Source organism: Cydia strobilella, chromosome 18, assembly GCF_947568885.1.
Source record: "Cydia strobilella chromosome 18, ilCydStro3.1, whole genome shotgun sequence".
NCBI classification, from domain to species: Eukaryota; Metazoa; Arthropoda; class Insecta; order Lepidoptera; family Tortricidae; genus Cydia; species Cydia strobilella.
The window spans coordinates 1,325,119-1,345,417 of NC_086058.1; the positions used below are offsets into that span (position 1 = coordinate 1,325,119).

Genomic DNA, 20,299 nt, shown 5'->3' on the forward strand with positions numbered 1-20,299 from the left:
CACTAGACTTATATTGACCGGGATATAGACCGTGATTACCTTTTGTATTGTTTTTGAACCCCCGGTCACTTTTTATAATAACGACAGCTGTTTAACTACCTAATGATACTAAACGATGTCTAAAAATTCTTTACTCGGCCAACTGCATTATCAAGACGATCCTAACTTCATGGGGATATCACTAGACTTATATTGACCGGGATATAGACCGTGATTACCTTTTGTATTGTTTTTGAGCTTCCGATTCATTAAAAACTGTTATTCTTTCATGGGTATATGTTGTTTTATTTCAGTTTTTGTGACCATCTATGGTAAAATCAGCTCGATAAGCTAAAATATTGCATTGCTACCTATCATCCATAAACCAAATTTCAGAGTTGGTTACCAAAAATAGTTTTAAATCTTTGAAACAGACATATCAAATTCGAAAATCATGCGACAAGATAAATTGATAATTCACTAGGTCATACTAGATTAGTTCACGATCATAATTCATGTACCTACCTAAAATAATTACGACCGTGTTTTATTGATCTCACTAACAATACACTCGCAAGTGTAATCACGTCGTAATCATCTGGTTGAATTATGGTATTCTTAACACCGACCCACAAATAATAGCTTGTTTACCTATGCCATTAGACCCGGAAGGTGAACCAACATTTACAAGAAAAAAAGACTTATACTAGCCTAAAACTATGTGACTTACTACTTTTGGTGTGGTATTAGAGAAAGAAGCCTCCAAACCTTTGGAAGCGTGATCGACTAACATTTGTTCCCCGAGTAAACAATCGCAACTGAGAAAAGCCAGAGAATTATACGACGGACTTGTATTTATTTACCCGTCATACGTTGCAAAAGGCAAATACACCCGAGGTGCAGAACACAGTAACTCAGCGGTGTAAAAACATTCGCTGGCTTCCTCTGTCAAGACTGCTCGTAAATTTTGATTCGAGTTATATTTTATGTTTAATATTAGCATCTTGTGGTTAACTTACCGGTATAACAAGTTTCTCGGTTTGAATGTATAATTCGATTGTTTTTTCATCCTTTACGTTTTTCTAGGTCACGTTTGGAAAGGCAGTTTTTTTGTAGGCCAATACTGAGTTTTATTTTCTGTAAGTTCAATAGCTATTCATACATTGTTATTACGACAACCCATGATTTGTACTTATGACCTCTCTGACTTTGATTCATTTCACTCATATTTATGAAAGTACACACGGCGCAGCGTTACTTAGGTACATTTAAAAAAGCTACAAACAAATCTGTTCTTTATTCAGGACCGTTTACTGCATACAATTGTCTGGACGCCTACCTGTTAAAGCATTTTACTTTGTTGCCGTATGTACCTAAGTTTTTTTTATGATTTATTGATTTTGATACGGTTCCAAGGCATTAAAATGGCTTTTATGAGTTTTAAAATAATTTTACAGCCATGTTGGAATAGGTAATGTTAGTAAAATCTTTCGTTGCATTATTTGAATGACTAAAAAGGTAACATAACTACTAAATATAAACGTATTTTGTAACGTAGTATTATATATATTGTACGAGCGTACTTACTTGAATGGCGGTTACGTTCTTTACGCTCAATTACATTTTTTGTTAGAAGGGTTTTAAAACGACCTAATTTCATACACGCCTCGGCATAATACCTTCATTAAAAACGCTTGTCGGCTGTAAACCCTGTCAAATCTCGATCAAAAGAACTTTTATCATTTCGTAATCCATGGACTTCCATTGAAACTACCATCGCTATTTAACGAGAGTCAAAAGCTAAAGCCTTTGACTTTTATCGTTTAGATCTTTTTGTTATTTTATAGTCTCCATTGAAACTCAAATGTTTTAACCTTGCTATGAATTTAGAACATAACTCAGTTTCTCAGTGTTAATTATATTTATTACATAAAAATGACAAACGTCTTGCAATGATTACGACCAGAACGCTAGCTGACGAGGTTAAAGTAATTTGTAGGACCCGGTAAGCGAGTCCAAAACTAATGAAAAGAACCGCTCTAATCGAGAAAGACGTATTTGTATATAAACTTCACCGATACTTACGACGTTTCTGTTAAGAAAGTCAGAATAGGCGTACCACCCATCCGTTGTTTCGAAACGCTCAGGGCTAGGCGCTACGTGCTTGACGGATCAAATCACATTCTCTACAAAAAAACGCCCTATTTTGTATTGAGACTTTAACATTATCGACCCAAATAACTCGACATTTTCACGTAAAAACTGTTTAAAAAAGGGGCAAACTGAAAACCAGCGATGGACACCAGTCTAGCACATGCTGAGCTTGGTACCCACGGCCAACATATCTTACTGAATTTGATTACCTTTTAGATTAGACAATAAGTTAGTACTTACCCTAGAATAAGTTAATACATACTTAACCCAGAATTGATGTATTGTTTGTATTGCAATTTTTTTGTACTTTCAACCTATCATGTTTTGGCAATACAGTGATTAGAAGTTGAAGTTTGAAGTTTAAAGACGGTTTTTGCGGGATCACGCTTAAAAATTACGTTGCTTGGTTTATTATAGATTGACCTTGCAGAACGCGGTAACTGCATTTAGCTTTTTTTGGCTGATACGATTTTAATGTAACTCACAAGTCTAGATATTTTTTGTGTATGTTAAATCTACGACGTTAGTAACCAAGTTTAAGTTAGCACGGTTCTCATATTGTTAGTTTAATCGCATTTTAAGAATTCGCCTTTAGAATCACGGAGCGAGACATGTGGGCCAAGGTTTGTTCATATAACACGTACGCTTAGGTTAAGGATTTTTATTAGCAGCGGCGAAAAATTAATATGTATTTGAAAAAAAAATGTAGTTAACGTTATTAGTGGTTTTATTTGGGTCAAAAAGTAAATAGCTTCTGCTCAAGACATCACAAACTTAAGTTCATAATATTGAAGTATCTAAGTAAATTCATTATTCACCGTTTCAATATTTTCGGTGACAAGTCAAATAAATAGTATTAAATATTACTTCTTGCGTCTTGTTTTGTCACATAGTCTCAGTTAGCTTAATAAAGTAACTTGATACGTACAAACATAGGACATAAAAGAACGAAAAATATAACCCAAATATAAACTCGTATAACTAAGTCTGTTTACAATATTCATAAGCATTAACAATACAATACTCAACATTTTATTCGCAATAAAAACGAAACGCCACCTTTTATGGAACAAAAACACAACACATTTCAACTTCTTTAATATTCACATCGTGTGCCTATATGAATAGACGATTATGGCGAAAAGAGGTCAAAAGTAGCTTTAGAAAGGGTCCCGTCGTGACTTCGGTGCATTAAACTAGACACGTGTAGTCAACGGTGACGATGTCAGTACTGTTTTGTGTCAAGATAGCCTAGATTTGGACACACACGTGAAACTTTATGTGACTAAATTTTATTTTACCTTATACCTTACCTACCGTACATGAAAGCGATTGGCGCTTACAGCAAAATAATGGCGTATCTGCTTACCGTTGTAAGGTCCATTTTTACGACACATTTATATAACTGAACTTAAAGTTTGTCTGATGACAGCCAATTATGAAAATAACTTGATTGTTCAAGCAAGGCAGCGTAATTATAAGCAATCCGGTATCCAAGAATTTACATAAAGCAAAAACTGTCATGTAAGGACGTAACGGTAGCCATATTTTATATCCAGGTTCATTAGTAATTCGTTGAAATAGTTGTAGAAACTTACGACATTTTCAACCGGTAGATTAATAAAAAGTTGCGATCATATAAATTAATCCTATAAGCATAAGCACGAATAATAAATATAATAATTGTAATAATGAACTTTATCAATAGAACTACGAACACAAATTTTATATTGTAACGTAGTATAAATTTATTATAATTATATGGTTGACATTGTATATTATAGTATGGCTGAATTGACGTGTAAAATTTGTACAATTTTATCAATAAATGTATCTTATCTTATCTTATCTTATCATAATCAGAGCCTTATAGGGCGGTATATAAAACATATGCTTCGATGATAAGTCAGTGCTCATTATGAGTTCCTTAGAATTCTATTACGGTTTCATTAAATGTCAGTAATTTTCCATTAAACGTAGCTGATGACAGATGCTGTATTCACTTTGCTAAAGGAATTCTTTATTATTAAACAGCAGTATGAGACACGTCTCTGCCATTTCGCCTTTATTAAATGAAGCAGATGCGCTTTTCTTATTTTAAACAGTTTTATTCAACTGAAATTTGTAATATGTTTGCATAATATGTTTAAGTAATGAGTAAAGTTGTCACGTAAGAAAATATTTCTACAAATCCGATGGATTTAAAATAGTTTTTTGTCACTTCCACAACTGAAACTATTATAAGATCACTCAAAAAATTTCAAGTCTTTTGAGCCTTAAGGTATATCTTTGTAAATACACTCCCAATACATTATTGTTCGTCATTTAAAAATTGAATCTCATAATTAATATATTTATGTTGACACGATATATACGTACGTTAGGTATACACGATATGAAAGGTACATACGTGTATGTTAAACAAGCAAGCCTAGAGAAAAGGCTAAGAGACATCCCAAGGCAGGAAGTGAATATAAATTGCGAATAAGTCAAGGATTCTAGATGCAGAGATGTGCACATCAACTTTAAACTGCTACTTTATTTTATTTCGTCCTTTAACTTGGGGAAATGAAGATTTTTGTTACAGTCTTTTATGACTGCAAACGAATAATGCTTTCAAATTTTCGGTATCATTTATACACCTTATCTAAACAGGGTATTCAGACGTAAACTTCCAACACCACTTTTAAATCCTTGAAGAAAACTAAGCGTAAATTCTCGAAATGGAGAGCTAACTTAATAAAGCGCAAGATGTCGAAAATTTCCAATTTCAATTCCTTACCCCGTAAAAGGGAAGGTTTTAATAAAAAAAGTTTCATTTCGACTATTGTTACTCATTATCTGAAAACACAAAAGGTATAAAGAGCTCATCTGGCGTCACGTATTACAATGAACCTCTTAATCGGGGGCCGATCCTTTTGTTCAATGCCAACTCGGAAATGTCCTACATCTTCATTAATATTTCCTCCCGACGCATTTGGACCATTTTTGTCAAGTGCTTCCTCCATTGTACCAGCATTTTCTGTGCAATTTGTCTATATTTTGAATGCTTCATGATTAATACTAATGAATTTACGATTGATTAGATTTGAACATGAAATCATAAAACTCTAACTACATAACTCCGCTGGCTCAGCGACCCGAAGTGAGTCTTGGCCTCCGATACGAGTTGGCGCCAACACGCCCTGTTTTGTGCGATCTCCTCCCAGTTTTCTGCTTGCAATGCGCGTAGATCTTTCTCAACTTCGTCCAAATTAATCCGTCAATTTTGAATCAAATTAAAAACTCATTAAAATCACGGATTAACGGCTAAATCCGTATTTAGAATCGTTGATGAAGTTCTGACTATTTGATATGCGAGACATACGAGATTTCGAATTGAAAGAGGTTTTTTGCCGTGTCCGTAGATTCACCTGACATTTATGAATAAAACATAGTTCTATGTATAGTTTGTTTGATCGTTGCGATACGGGAGCCATTATTTAGAAGATATATTTTATAATCTTTTTGCAATATTTAGATTTATAGTCTTCAGTACTCTTTTAAATATCATCATTAAACTAGACTTTCTCAATTGCTTTGTAAGTAGTAAAGCATTATAAAGTGATGCCGAGCTACTTGTAAGTAGTTTGCACTTTGTATTAGGCTATTGTAAAAAAAATTGTTGTTTCATTTTCTATGATAGAGATATCCATTGCAATTATGGTATTTTTTAAATAGTAATAATCTACTATGTTATCATCATTTTCTTGTTATAATGTATTTTCAACAGTTTGTTAAACTCTTAGTTAAAATGATTGTCGAACATCCTCTAAGGAAGTCGTAATGAATCTTGAAAACGGAAGTTAACCTCGCTAAATCTCCGGAATCGAGCAAACATGTCCAATAACGCGGAACTTAGAAGGCCTTGGTCAGAATCAATAGTTTGTATGACCATTTAAACATTGTGTGATCACGACATTCACGACCTGTTCCGTTTAGGGTAGCCAGGCAAAGTGATAAATTATAGCCCTTTAATGATTTCCTAGATGATAAAAGCATGTGAAATCAATTGCACCGCTATTTCCATTGAGACAAATTGAAACCTATCGTCATGTGTTTTAAAATAATATTTTTAATATTAAGGATCTTCGAACGATAATTCTTGTTTTAAGTTAAAAAAAAAACAAACTCGAAAAAAATACGTAATTGTATAGGTAAATATATAATGTTTGAATCACTCAAATAAAATACGGAAACATGACATTATTTAAAGGAATTCCACATAAAACGTAAGTCAGCACTCACTGTCAGTCAGGGATTCTTGATTCATTTCACCCTTATAAGGGTTAAATTGGGTATGACTAGGGGAACTTCCTCGTTTTTGAATTTAGAAAATTCCCTTTGGCATCACGAACCGATATAAATAGAATACTAATGAAACGTATACTGTAACTAAGTCACAGCCAATTTTCATTTTATAAAATCCACTCCTTAAGTATATCCAGCGTAAAATGAGACCAGTAAGACCACTAAATCTTCGCGAGAGCGCGGATGTCTTAAAGTTAAATAATATATGGCATTTTATACTATGTACGGCAGTATGTGTATTATTCCGTCGTATACAAGGGCGCCCAGTTTGGTTTCCTGGCTACGTCACTATTGAACGAGTAGAAAGATTGCGAATATAATTATAAGAGGCACAGTTTTGATGCGTGACGTTGATTGTTAGAGTTATTTTATATTTCATTGTGTTTCTTTATTATCTTGATTAAAACATTATTTGTAGAATGTATTTAAATTAATAATTGTTCAGAAGTGCATTATAATAGATAGTATAATCAATGTAATTTTTAGGTACTTGGATTGCTTTATTTATTTAGGTATATGACTATGAAAATGTGGTTTGTTTCTTTGGCAATGATATCATATTTATTTAATGTAACGTTTTTTCTCCAACTCGAGTTACATGCAACGGGCATATTTTTTACCGGCCTGCATTCATTAACTAATACAAAATTGCACCCTGACTCACTTCTGTCGGGTAACTCGTAAATGTGATTAATTACTAATTGATATCAAAAAAATGCATACAGACATAGTTTACAATCCAAATACAAATTGAGCAAAAAAACCCCGGTAATAATAGTAACCCGAATTTTGGTTGCACGGCAAAAAGTTACCTCGACTCACCTTGAGCTCCGAGTGGGCGGGCCGAACTTGATTTAGTTGCCATCTGACAAACCCTTTTTTTCTCCTGAATATAAATAAGACGAACAAAAAATATAAAGTCACGAGGTTTTTTCCCTCGAATATTCCCCCGGGACGGCGGGAGGAGTTTAGCGAAAGTAAGATTTGAATAATAAAGCGACGTATTCGCTTATGGTCGTACACGGAGTGGTGTTGTTTTTATGTTCCTCCGCGATAGTGCTCCAACTTTCCCCCCTCGCTAAACCCTGAAATATGCTCTCCATTTCGGCGGTAACTTTGCAGATACACCCCTAATTCTTTCGCATCTTCGGTATAACGAGGAAAAATAGATAACGCCGCCCTTGTAACGCTGCTCGCTTCCTACATGGTTTGATAATGGCTTCCTGTGTCCTTACACATCCTCGTCAATGTTTCACACTCCGATCGACGCGGAAGCGGTCAAACGAAAAGAACTCGGCTTATGGCCGTTGCGAGATCGTTAAAAATAGATACGAATTGGGTCAGTTAGTGAGCGAATTATCCACTTCATCTTATATTCCAACTGCGTTATAAAAATTTCCATCTGTCAGTTGAATAGATTGTTTATACTTGTTTGTAATAATAATTCCTTTGATAACAATTTCATTAATAGTAAGGACGCGGCCTAATGGTGTAAAGCCATGCATACTAATTCAAAGCGAGCAGATTTTTGCTAGCTGCGGCAGATGGGGCATGCTTGAAATATTAATCACCCAGACTACAATTAACTGATTCTACCTCCGACATGAATACTTTAGAGCTTTAAAGGCCTTTGAGACTTAACTAACCATTTGTTTCCTTTGTTCCAGACGAAGAAGAACAACCCCAACCACATCAAAAGGCCGATGAACGCGTTTATGGTGTGGTCCCAAATAGAGCGCAGGAAAATTTGCGAACAAACCCCCGACATGCACAACGCGGAGATCTCTAAAAACCTGGGCCGCGTTTGGAAGACCCTTAACGACGTGGAGCGTCAGCCCTTCATAGACGAAGCTGAAAGGCTCAGGCAGCTACATATGAGGGAATATCCAGATTATAAATATAGGCCTCGCAAGAAGGCAGCCAAGCCCGCGCCGCGTGCTGGAGCAGTCTCAAAACAAAAGCGCATCAAGCAGCGAGCTGATTCTAATAACAATAGAGGAGTCTCTAGAAGACGGTCGAGGCCTACACCTCCATCCGTCCCTAGCGTAAAAGTAGAAACACCAGCGCCTACATTATTGCCGTTACCAGCATCTCCAGCAGGCTCTCCAGATTCCCCAGAATCCGCCTGCTTTTACGAAGACAGCAGTCGCCGAGAGCAATCAGATCTTACCGATCTGTACTCTATCACGGACCTGCTTCCACTGCCGACGGACTGTGAGGTCGACCTAGACGCGCTCACGGATATGGAGTCGTTCGAGACGGCTTCTTCTTCCTCAGGCTCCCACTTCGAGTTCTCGTGCACGCCGGACGTGTCTGACATGCTGAGTGAGATTGGCGTGGCGGGCGACTGGGTTGACCACACGTTCTCGTCGTACCTCACGTCCTCTTAGAGCACGAGCGGGTCGCCACGGCCGCAGCCGTTCCACTGATCTCATGCGTTCGGCCCTGTGCCCACCAGGCCGACGACGCGGCGACCGCTGCCGCCCCGCCTAGAGAGTGCCTACATCCAAAATGACGTGTCGATTTGGATTCAATGTACAAAGTTATTTAATAAGGATCGAGGGTGAACTTTTGTTTTAGTTATCAACCAACCGTTCGCGGTCGAATTCTTCATGAGTTCTTAACTTTGGTTTCTTTAGTTTGTTTAGAAATAAAATCGAATGCTCCGTGCGACGACGTCGCTATCGTATCGGGTTTAAAAACATAGGCTGTGAGTTGGTTCTCGTTTTACGTCGCTTTCGTTTAAATTTAATGGGGGTAATTTCCAAAGATCACGGCACGTCTCAGATGCGTCTCAGTACAGAATCCGTCTCCTCTCCGTCGCTGGTCGGACCGGTCCGGCCCGGTCCCTGTTCTATACGTGTACATTACTCGACTTGGCTTCTAGTGCATGCTGAACCGATAAGTTTGCGGGAAACTACACTCTTTATTTTATTAACATTTTGTACTTTAAGGGCAATCGTCATTTTTACTTTGGAAGTGTCTTAGATGAAATAATTATGTATCATTCGATGAATAGAAAAATAAGACTAGAATAGTCATGTTTGTCTTGCGTTCCATTTACTGTACGTAAGTTCACTTTATACTTTGATGCACGTAGATGATAGTTTGAGAATTATATTTTTTATGTCGGAAGCTAATCGGTATGTCATTGAAAGAATTTCGGAATGCGGGAATTTTGAGAATGTTTTAGAACGGGTAGAGCCCCCACTGTTGTCCTTTTGTAAACAGTCGCGCGGTCGCTTTTGCAGCTCTAAGATTTCATTTCGCCGCGCGACTTTGTAAAGTAGGGGCTCACGGGTGAGATTTCTATTCGAGTTGGTATTGCTATTATGTATGTTAGAATGTTAAGGTAAGATATAATCTCTGTTCAATGGTAAGGCATGAAATTAAAAATGTATAGTAACGACGGCACCCAAGATTGATGCGAAGGGACACTTTTCTTTCTTTCTTCACGCAAATCTTTTGAACACAAACGTCTATAGAAAGATACATATCAATAAAGGGATGTATTGTATCGCGGGACGGTGAAAATAAGTCGGTTCGACATATATGCGTCAGGTTTTACTCAAAATGTTTTGCTATTTCAAACTCTGTGATTTACTTTATGGATTTTCTAAATTGTAAGGTTCTAGTGGAGACTGATAACGCTATAGATTAGTTTTAGCCGCGCTAGCTTCTCAGAATTTTAATTTTTAAAACTGGTCGTGATTATACGGTGCCGTCGCAGCTCTTTGTGATTAGGTGCGATGCTTCTCATTTTTACTTAGTCTGAGTCAAAACGTCGAATAATGATTACTTTAAAGTTAAAAAGCATTTACTGTTTTAGTTTGCGTTTTGTTCTGAATTTAGTGAAAGTTTTTGTCTTACCCAACAGAATCACAAAGAGTTTCATGAGCACTGTGTAAATAAATTCACTTTGTACCTATTTTTCATATTTTCCATTATTGTGGGAATCTGGTCACATCATCAAATAATGAAAATGATGTTAATGATGCAATACCAGATGATATAACTAATTAAGTCAGTGAAGATGATGAGACAGAGTCCCACAGTAACGCAAAAGCTAAATTGTAAATTGTCGCTAAAGTCTGTCAATTCATTGAAAATGGTGTCAGTTAGTTAGAAAGTAATGTTTACAAGATAATTCCGCAGTCATGTAAGAGTCATTAAGATTGATCCTTCTAAAATTACTATTTCAAGTGAAATCAATATTTGTAGGATATCTGTGTCCTTCATAAAGTAAGGGATCCGTTGTGGAAGAAAATGCTTTACCAATATTATTATATTCTTATAAATATATATGTAAAAAAACGAGTTCATGTATAACTTAGTAAGTGTCTATGAAATCCAATTATTTAAAATGCATAAATACATACATGTTATCTATACATTAATATTACTGCAAAACTGTAAGTTTAACTGTCTTGTGTGTTCTAGGGCGATATTATTATATTAATAATACATTATAATAATGAAAAGGGAATAAAAAAAAATTGTGCCTAATAATGTCTTGGAACTCTTCTATGTATATTTTAGTGATGCTCAACAACTATTTTTAAGCGCGTAGTGTTCTGTAGATGCTGTCAAAATATCTAATAATATATAATAACTACAAGTAAGATTTCCTTTAACGCCAGATATGCATTTTCAACTAGTTTTGCTTCATTGATAATAATCATATTGGACCTTGAAGAAATTATTACATCACTATCCAAGACTGACATAGTTTGATACTTGGTTCTGAAATAGTTTCTTTAAGGTCATTGTAAAGTATATTTTTGCTACGTAAAACGTCCCTCCATAATTTTCAAAATTTTGACAATAATATATTGTTGCAATCACATTCTTGATCAGGACTTGTTTTTCATAAATAAATGCTAAGTTACTCTTTTTTTACTTTTATACGCTGATGCTTTTATTTCTATAACCAATACAAAATCGTAACAAAAATACAAAATCCAACGAGAAAAAGCAATACTTAAAAGTCTTATAGAAGAGTAGAGAGATAACCAACGCTCAAATTTAGAATTTAATGTCCTCAGCTAATGAAAATAACTTAATAGTAAACATTATTTTAAAAATTTATAAAGTGGTGTATTTTGATCTTCACAATTATAAAAAATCAATAGAAATCATGATGGTACACCATGACAGAAAAACACGACCTAGTGATTTTTGTTAGTGAGGAGTAGATGTCGCTACCCCACAGTCTATTGCTACAAATTGATGACTAGTTTTGGTAACAATAGATTGCAGTTTTTGGCAATAATAAATAACCCCGAGATATCGATATAACACAACATCGAATTTAACGTCGTAATTAGCTCTTCTTGTTGTGGTTCTGAATTGGAATTATCAGGGTTTGATGTTTCATTTTAAATGTTTAGATGTATCTTTGAAAACTCGAAGCCTTCCTTGGTATGAGCCCTAGAATTTGATCCTTTGCTTTAATCAGGCTTTCTTCATAGCGCATCTTCTAATTGAAGGTATATATAAGTCTATTGCGTGTAAATAAGTACCTATTGAAACTGTTAATAATAAACGTCAAAATAAAGCGATACTGTGAGAAAAATTAGAGGGTATAAATAAATATGCGTCTCAAAAATAAATATCATAGAGGACGTAGTTAGTTGTTGTAGGTTATATATGTAATTAATAATTGTTGTACTTCATTTAATAGCTTTGGGCTTAACATCCAAGTAAGTAGATGAACCCGAATATAGCAACAAATAGGCCTCCCTAACTTTAACATGTAAAATAAAACTCTTAAATTAGTAATTTGTACATGCGATTGATCAAAATGTTAGTGATTTACTCACAGAACTGAAAAGTTGAAAATATTCTCGTTATGTTATGTGTTTGAAAATTGAATCGTAATTATATCTCTCTATATAATATGTATGTATCACAATTGTTGATTTAATTGATAAGTCTCTTCTATCGTAAGAATTGTTTCCATTTCGTCTTTGAGATACAACGAAATTGTATATTTTGTTTCTTCATCATCCTGCCCAGCACAACATGTAACCTTTTAAAATATTATCTGATATCTAATTGGTGTCTATAAGATGGTAAAATTAAACATAAATAACCCTTGTATTGTATATCAACATCTGTAGTGGATGCGTATTATTGTAATAATAATGTTATTATCCGATTCGTTGTTGACGTAGCTGTGTCATTAATGATAATTGGTATAACGATAAAGCTAATGATAATGATAAAACAAACAAAAAATTTCGCACAATCTGAGTCAAGGAACTAACATAGGTTAAACAATAATAGGTAGATATTAATGATTATAATTAAGTAACAGATATACTTGCAGTAATAGACGTGATCGATATTGAAGATTTTAGTTATCAAGTTTACATTGAACATTTAGTTCACGACTATCTTTCCAAGTCCACTCTTTACATGCTAATAGAAAGAAGACGTGCATTGGAAGGTTTGGATGTAAGAAATGAAGATGAACTTAATATCTTTGTAATAAATGCAGTTGATTCTGTTTCAGTCACTAAAGCTTAAGGAGACGATCAAAATGTTTTTAACGCTTGCATCTTTCGCGTAGTGTTCAAATCGTTGCAACTCGAATGAGCTTTCTAAGCATGGTAAAGGAGATTGTTAATATTTTGGATTTCGACTTTATTCCAGTTGTTTTACTGTACATAAAATTTCGTTGATCAAATTGATTAGGAACAAAAATGTTGATAAAATGGTCCACTAAACTCTATCAAGTACTATTAAGGTAATTTTAGCGTTACCGCATACGTATACTTTGAAATTGGTGTGCTTAAACATTGATTGCTGAAATCTTTTGAAAAGTATAATATGCCAAACTTAATCCTACTTCTGTAGCTAGAAAGCATGGCTTTAATAAATATACTGAATCGACTGATAACATTCTCACGTTATTAATTTTTCTGACGCTTTACTGTCATTCTTTTGCCATTGGACTATGTAAATATCTTGTTAATATTTCTTCTTAAGGCCACATTTTGTTAAGGATTTTGAGAAATTTGTAACTCACACCGTACAGTGTGTTCCGAACCATTCTAGTCTTTTTTAAGATTTAGAACATGTACTTTGTTTCTAAAGTCTTTAAACTCTACGTTGGTGTCGAGCGGAGCGTCATGCCTTGTTGCTTTACCTTCGATGATCGTAGTGGCCTTTATATCATTGATACCTGATTTTATAATTCAATTTATACCAAAAATAAAAATGAAGCTCTTAGAAACCGTTACCGATGGATCTCTTGTAAGCTAACCGTTGTTCACTCATTCGGCTAACCAAATATTGGAGACATGTTGTTTTCAAATGTAATTGGTTCTAAAGTATTGTACATATTAGTGGTCAGAATTAATTTAAGAAGGAAAACAACGCACGTTTCTCTTAAACGAATCAAAGATTGCCCCAGCGGGGTGTATTTTATAATCTTTTGTCCGGCAATAGTTTAAGAGGTTTTTATTTGTATTTCTAAGTTATTGTCGAGGGCAGGGTTCGCCATTTCGCCCCTCGACCGTTGTATAAATTATTGACGTGTATTTCTTAAGATATCTACTATAATTGCATATATGTACGTAGTCTTTTAAACTGTTAAGTATGAATAATAATACTGTAGTTATGGATTTAAGGCAAACGTGTACATTTTGTATCGTACTTTGTTTCAATAATGAATATATATTATTATATGGTAAAAATAAATCATCCAGTTTTTTAAAATTACCAGATTTTCAATTTTAACTTTCCCTATTTCTTTTCTGATAATTAAAAATTATTAATAATTGACAGGGTTGGACTATAAAAATAATTAATGATTAAAGTAACTGCATTGTAATTATAGTTTAAATAATTTTTTTTGAAAGATTAAATCTTGTCAATTTTTAATTGTTTTTAATGAATAAATTTCAACACGATAAATAAAATTTTTGCAAGGCTAAGGGCCACTTGCACCATCCCACTAACCCGGGTTAACCGGTTAAACCTAGAGTTACCATGGTTACCAGTACAATTTGACACTAAGTTAACGGTTTAACCGGTTAACCCCGGGTTAGTGGGATGGTGCAAGTGGCGCTTAGACATAAAAAAATAATATATTTACTTACATAATTTTTTTGTAAAAAGTACCATGATACTTTAGCATTGTTTTTGTCAAGTAAAGTTCCAAATCCATGAAATTACAAACAGGGCTATAACCGCGAAAATCGAAGTTCGCAAATTGCGGGCATCTGTCTCTGTCACTCTTACGCCTTCATTGGAGTAAAAGAGAAAGATCCCCGCAATTTGCGAATTTCGGTTTTTGCGGTAGCCCCTCTGAGGTTTACAAAAAAACCTAATCATTATAGGTTAAAAACTTAAAAAAAAGTGCGTAAGATTTATATGAAAAAATATGTGTGAACGTCATATTGGTTATACATAACCAATATGACGTTGACTATTTAAATTTTAACGTATCTTTAATATTAGTTGTTTACACATTCTACAACGACGTAGTGCACTTATTAAAGTTTTTACACCTATAACTGAACTAAAGTTATACCTACTAATTTAATATGGTCACGCTTATCATACATGACATGATATGATGTGATACTTTATTAATAAAACGTGGCGGATAAGCGCGACCATCATACGCCTGCTGACTTACCAGCAGTTTTGTCTTGAAATCTATTAGTAAACGTCGTGTCGTCTATGGCGAGAATTTCAATCGATGATACCACGGGTTCGGCAGCTAAAGGGTTAAGTATACAATATATAAGGAGGCAAGTATCGAGTTACATGAAGCACCTAAGTATTTTTTTTATACCACGTCGGTGGCAATCAAGCATACGGCCCGCCTGATGGTAAGCAGTTACCGTAGCCTATGGACGCCTGCAACACCGGAGATATTACACGCGCGTTGCCGACCCTAACACTCCTCTCCCTCGTTGAGCTCTGGCAACCTTACTTACCGGCAGGAACACAACACTATGAGTAGGCAGTGTTATTTGGCTGCGGTTTTCTGTAAGGTGGAGGTACTTCCCCAGTTGGGCTATGCTCTAGATCTGGAATGACATCCGCTGTCCTGTGCCCTACCACACAAAGCGAGATGTCATTCACAGTGCCCATACCTCTCTTTTGGACGTAGTTTAAGGACATATTCGGGTCCGGACGCAGTTTAAGGACATACCCGGGTCCACCTAAGTATTTGATCGAAATATTCACAATTAGTTAAAGTACCTACTTTCCAAAAACGGATGGAAAGTATTTTACAAAAATATTGACACTAAATAGACCATTTTATGGATAAAAACAAGCCAGGTGCAAAACACATGTTCCAAGTGTTTTTAATTTTTTTCAATATACCGTCTATAATACACATTATGTTTATACCGTAACAATCTCGCCCTTGTTATAAATCGATTATAATTCTAATAGGTAACAATTATAAAAAAATGCAGCTGACACCTTAGGGTATCTAGGGTAGACCGACGCAAATCGGATCACAGGGCGATGATATCTGTTTTTTTTATACCACGTCGGTGGCAATCAAGCATACGGCCCGCCTGATGGTAAGCAGTTACCGTAGCCTATGGACGCCTGCAACACCATATTGCATTGATTAGCTACAAGTGTGATCATGTAATTGGCTTTCCATCTCTTATGAATTGTTTTCTTCTCTAAGGGCCTGTTTCACAATGTCCAAGTAAAGTCCTGAATAAGCTGCTTGCCACTTATCTGATGAATAAAGTCATCTTTGGCGTTTCACAATCTTCAAATAAGCTTAACTGGGAGATAAATACCTTTACAACTGAAGGTAGTTTTATCTGGCAGTTAAGTTATTTGTTAATTAGCTATCAAATTCCTCGCTCCGGATCGTATCTGGTCCAACAGATCTCCTTGGCAATTCAACGGGGCAACGCTGCCAGTGTCATGGGGACTTTGGAACCGGCTACGGTCCGAAGTGGGGACTTGGCCTAGTTTAATTTAGTGTTTAAGATTGACGAAGCCTGTAGCTGATTTATTGTTGTAAGCACTTGACGAAGCCTGCGTTGCTGATCATGAACTATGTGTTGTATATAATAAACTTATAATACTTTACTTGGACATTGTGAAACAGGCCCTTAGCCTACGACGTCAGTCGTATGAAATAATTTAAATATCAACAGATTTTTAATCTGACCTGATTCGCTCTGTGATCTGATTCGCATATGTCCACCCTATTAACAATCAAAGTTACGCCCTCATTTTCAAACTACATGCTATCTATGTCTGGTACTGGTTTTGGCTAACAACTGGTAGGTATATAAAGAAAATAGACCGAGTAGAAGTTTTGTTTGTAAAACTTATACAATTTCTTTGTACTTATTAATACACACAGCACTTACTAACAGCATCCTAGCCACAGTCGCAGACAGGATAGATGGCGCTTTCTGGAAATACTGGAGTAGCCTACATGTTTATAATTAGTTAAAGTATACATAGATTACATACATAGATATTGTCACTAACATAGGTTAAGAGTTAATAGAATAAGTTATTAATATATTATGGAAATTGAATTTCTGAAATAAATATTTTTTTAATTTAATTTAATTTAATTTAATTACAATGTCTAGCGATAAAAACTAGTACCAGAATCCCTAGTGTAAATTTCATTTGATTAAGTGCGAAATTTCGATTGTATGGCAGTAGCTATTAGGTTCGTGTGACTTGTGACGTGTGAAGTTTTCAGCTCATATTATAGCTACCGTATTGAGAATTACATGATTAACTTTTGAGTGAAGGTAATCTTCGTGTTGCAGTAAAAATTGGCCATTTGCTCGACCTCATATAAGTGAGGAAGGCATAAATAATAAACAAATTACAGTTATAAATCCTGAATTTTCGGGGGTAATTGTCTCCCATTAAAATGTAGGACGAAAATTATTCTTCAGAAATATAATTAAGGAACATTTGGAGAAAAGCCGTAAAATGGAATGACTTAATTTTGGAAGCAAAATTGATGAAAGTGTGTTTTTATGACTTTCTGTCAAAATGCAAGCGGAAGATGTTAATCTTGAGTCATATTTTATTGTGTTTTCGAGTATGGTTAATAAAATGTCCTAAAATTAGCTTATTATAATATTTAGTTGTGCGAACCGAAGATTCAAATCAAAAATATATCGGAAACTATAATTGTAATTGTACAATTTTGGACTCTGGTTTCGAAGCAAAAGCTTAAATCAAACACCTCGTTTAATTATAAACAGTAGTACGTTTAATTGGCTCACACAAATCACCTATCACCTCCATACAAAAATATATTAAAATCTTATAAAATCCGCGATAGACAACCGTTATCTAGTTGTAGAAATAAAAAGCTACATTTAACGGGAACCCTAATGTGATAGCTAGCCAAACAGTCCCGCAGCCACACTTGTCCGCATTGAACTTGTTGTGATGAAGAAAAGTGTGTATATTGATCGCCGTACACATGGCGGAGTCACCTCAGCAAAAATAGGGATGAAACACCGAATTAATTCAATCGGTCAATTTGTACTACGTCAATTTGTACTATCTATACCCTTGGCAATGTCCGGGGCATGTAGATCCGCCCCGACAAGTCGCGCAAATTAATCGGGCCGCAGTTAACATTCATTCCGGATCCGATCCGAGTTGCATTAATTGGGGACTGTTGGTCACAGGCTGTGCTACAAATGGGGCTCGTAGTGTTGCTAGAAAAATTAAGGGGCGTTTTTTATAACGGCGTACAGGAACTACTTTGTATCACGGTTATACATTGAAAAAAAAATGTATAGCCCAACTCATCGAGTAATTTAAAACCAGCCAAGTACGAGTCGGACTCGCGCGCAAAGGGGTTCCGTACCATTACGCAAAAAACGGCAAAAAAATCACGTTTGTTGTATGGGAGCCCACTTAAATATTTATTTTATTCTGTTTTTAGTATTTGTTGTTATAGCGGCAACAGAAATACATCATCTGTGAAAATTTCAACTGTCTAGAAATCACGGTTCATGAGATACAACCTGGTGACAGACGGACACACAGACAGACAGACAGACGGACGGACGGTCAGCGGAGTCTTAGTAATAGGGTTTTATGTATTTTGTTACTTTTATGCAATAATATTGTGAGTGTTGTGTGTCGACCCGGTGACATCCCTAGTGCGCAAAACGTTCAAGTTAATAAACAAGACCAAGTGCGGGTAGTTCGAAAAACTCGCGCGCCTAGAAGATGTTGATGTCAACTTTACCCAGTCTTCTCCGAGACTACGGGGACAACGCCGTCCTCGAAACGTCGGAGGTAAATTTAAAAACTTATTTTACGCGATTAAGTCCCGTCGTTGTGAATAATAATAATTACTTTTAGTGTAGGTAGGTACTTATTGGCTTCATAATTGTCTTGTTTGTATGAGAAACGAATAAAATCGTTGGTATCTACTAAAATAGGCAATGTGGTACAGTCAACATCGAAAGGAGCGAATTAGACTGCGCGTCATGTCTCTATAGGTATGTATAACAATTGGACATATTATGTCTCTATAGGTATGTATAACAATTGGACATATTATGTCTCTATAGGTATGTATAACAATTAGACATATTATGCCTCTATAGGTATGTATAACAATTGGACATATTATTTCTCTATAGGTATGTATAACAATTGGACGTATTATGTCTCTTAAGGGATGTATAACAATTGGACATATTATGTCTCTATAGGTATGTATAACAATTGGACATATTATGTCTCTATAGGTATGTATAACAATTAGACATATTATGCCTCTATAGGTATGTATAACAATTGGACATATTATTTCTCTATAGGTATGTATAACAATTGGACATATTATGTCTCTATAGGTATGTATAACAATTGGACATATTATGTCTCTATAAGTATGTATAACAATTGGACATATTGTCTCTATAGGTATGTATAACAATTAGACATATTATGCCTCTATAGGTATGTATAACAATTGAACTGTGACCATTGAGTTATTATAACTATAGAGACGACAAACCAAACAATTTGTCGCAATCACAACCTTATTTTATGTTTTCTTTTATATTATGTAATGTCTTGTTTGTTTGTGCTTACGAATAAAATTTTATTCTATTCTATTATAAGTTCTAATTCTGTACCTAATAATAGTTTAATGACTGTGGCAGACACTCTTGAACGTGAACTGAAGAAATATATTATCTCTATTTGGGAAAGTATTCCAAGGTGGCAGATACTTTTACTTCCCACTTCTTCTTCACTTACTTCCCATGGCCCATGCTATATACTGAAGGTAATACGGTTTACCTATTTTTTTAGGAAATTAAATATTTTCTTTTATGCCGTTTAGAATAGAATAGAATAGTTTATTTGTGCAAAAAAGGGTATAAATTGTTGTTACATAATATTGTTTCCAGTCCTTGTTTTACCATAATACATGGCGTACAAGTATTCTTAAATTACTAACTAATATTAAACCTCCATTAAAATAAAATGTCACATTGAAAAATAATCAAAGTACAATTAATAATAAATAATAAAATCATAAATTGTAAATATAATTCAAGATTACAATTTGTCTAATATGAAAATATACAATCATTATAGAGCATTATAAATGTATCAATAGTCAAACAATGTAAAATCTATAACCTATAATTTACATAATGTCAAAAATACATCAATTGAATAATAACAGTTCTCTATCAAATGGTCAAATAATTTTTTTTGAATAGTTTTATTGGAAGGGCTTTAAAATCGTCAGTAAAAGTGTTAAATAATTGTATTGCCATGTAATGCACGTTTTTTCTGCTCAGTG

General features: G+C 34.8%; 1 protein-coding gene across 1 annotated transcript in view; it reads left to right on the forward strand.

Moving 5' to 3' along the window:
- LOC134749480 (transcription factor sem-2-like) overlaps positions 1-14,208 on the forward strand; it is a 97,803-nt gene extending 83,595 nt beyond the window's left edge. The window contains exon 2 of the mRNA XM_063684419.1: positions 8,151-14,208. Coding sequence (XP_063540489.1) covers positions 8,151-8,873 — 723 coding nt within the window. The 3' untranslated portion in view covers positions 8,874-14,208. The remainder of the gene's footprint in view (positions 1-8,150) is intronic.
- The last annotated feature ends 6,091 nt before the right edge of the window (positions 14,209-20,299 follow it).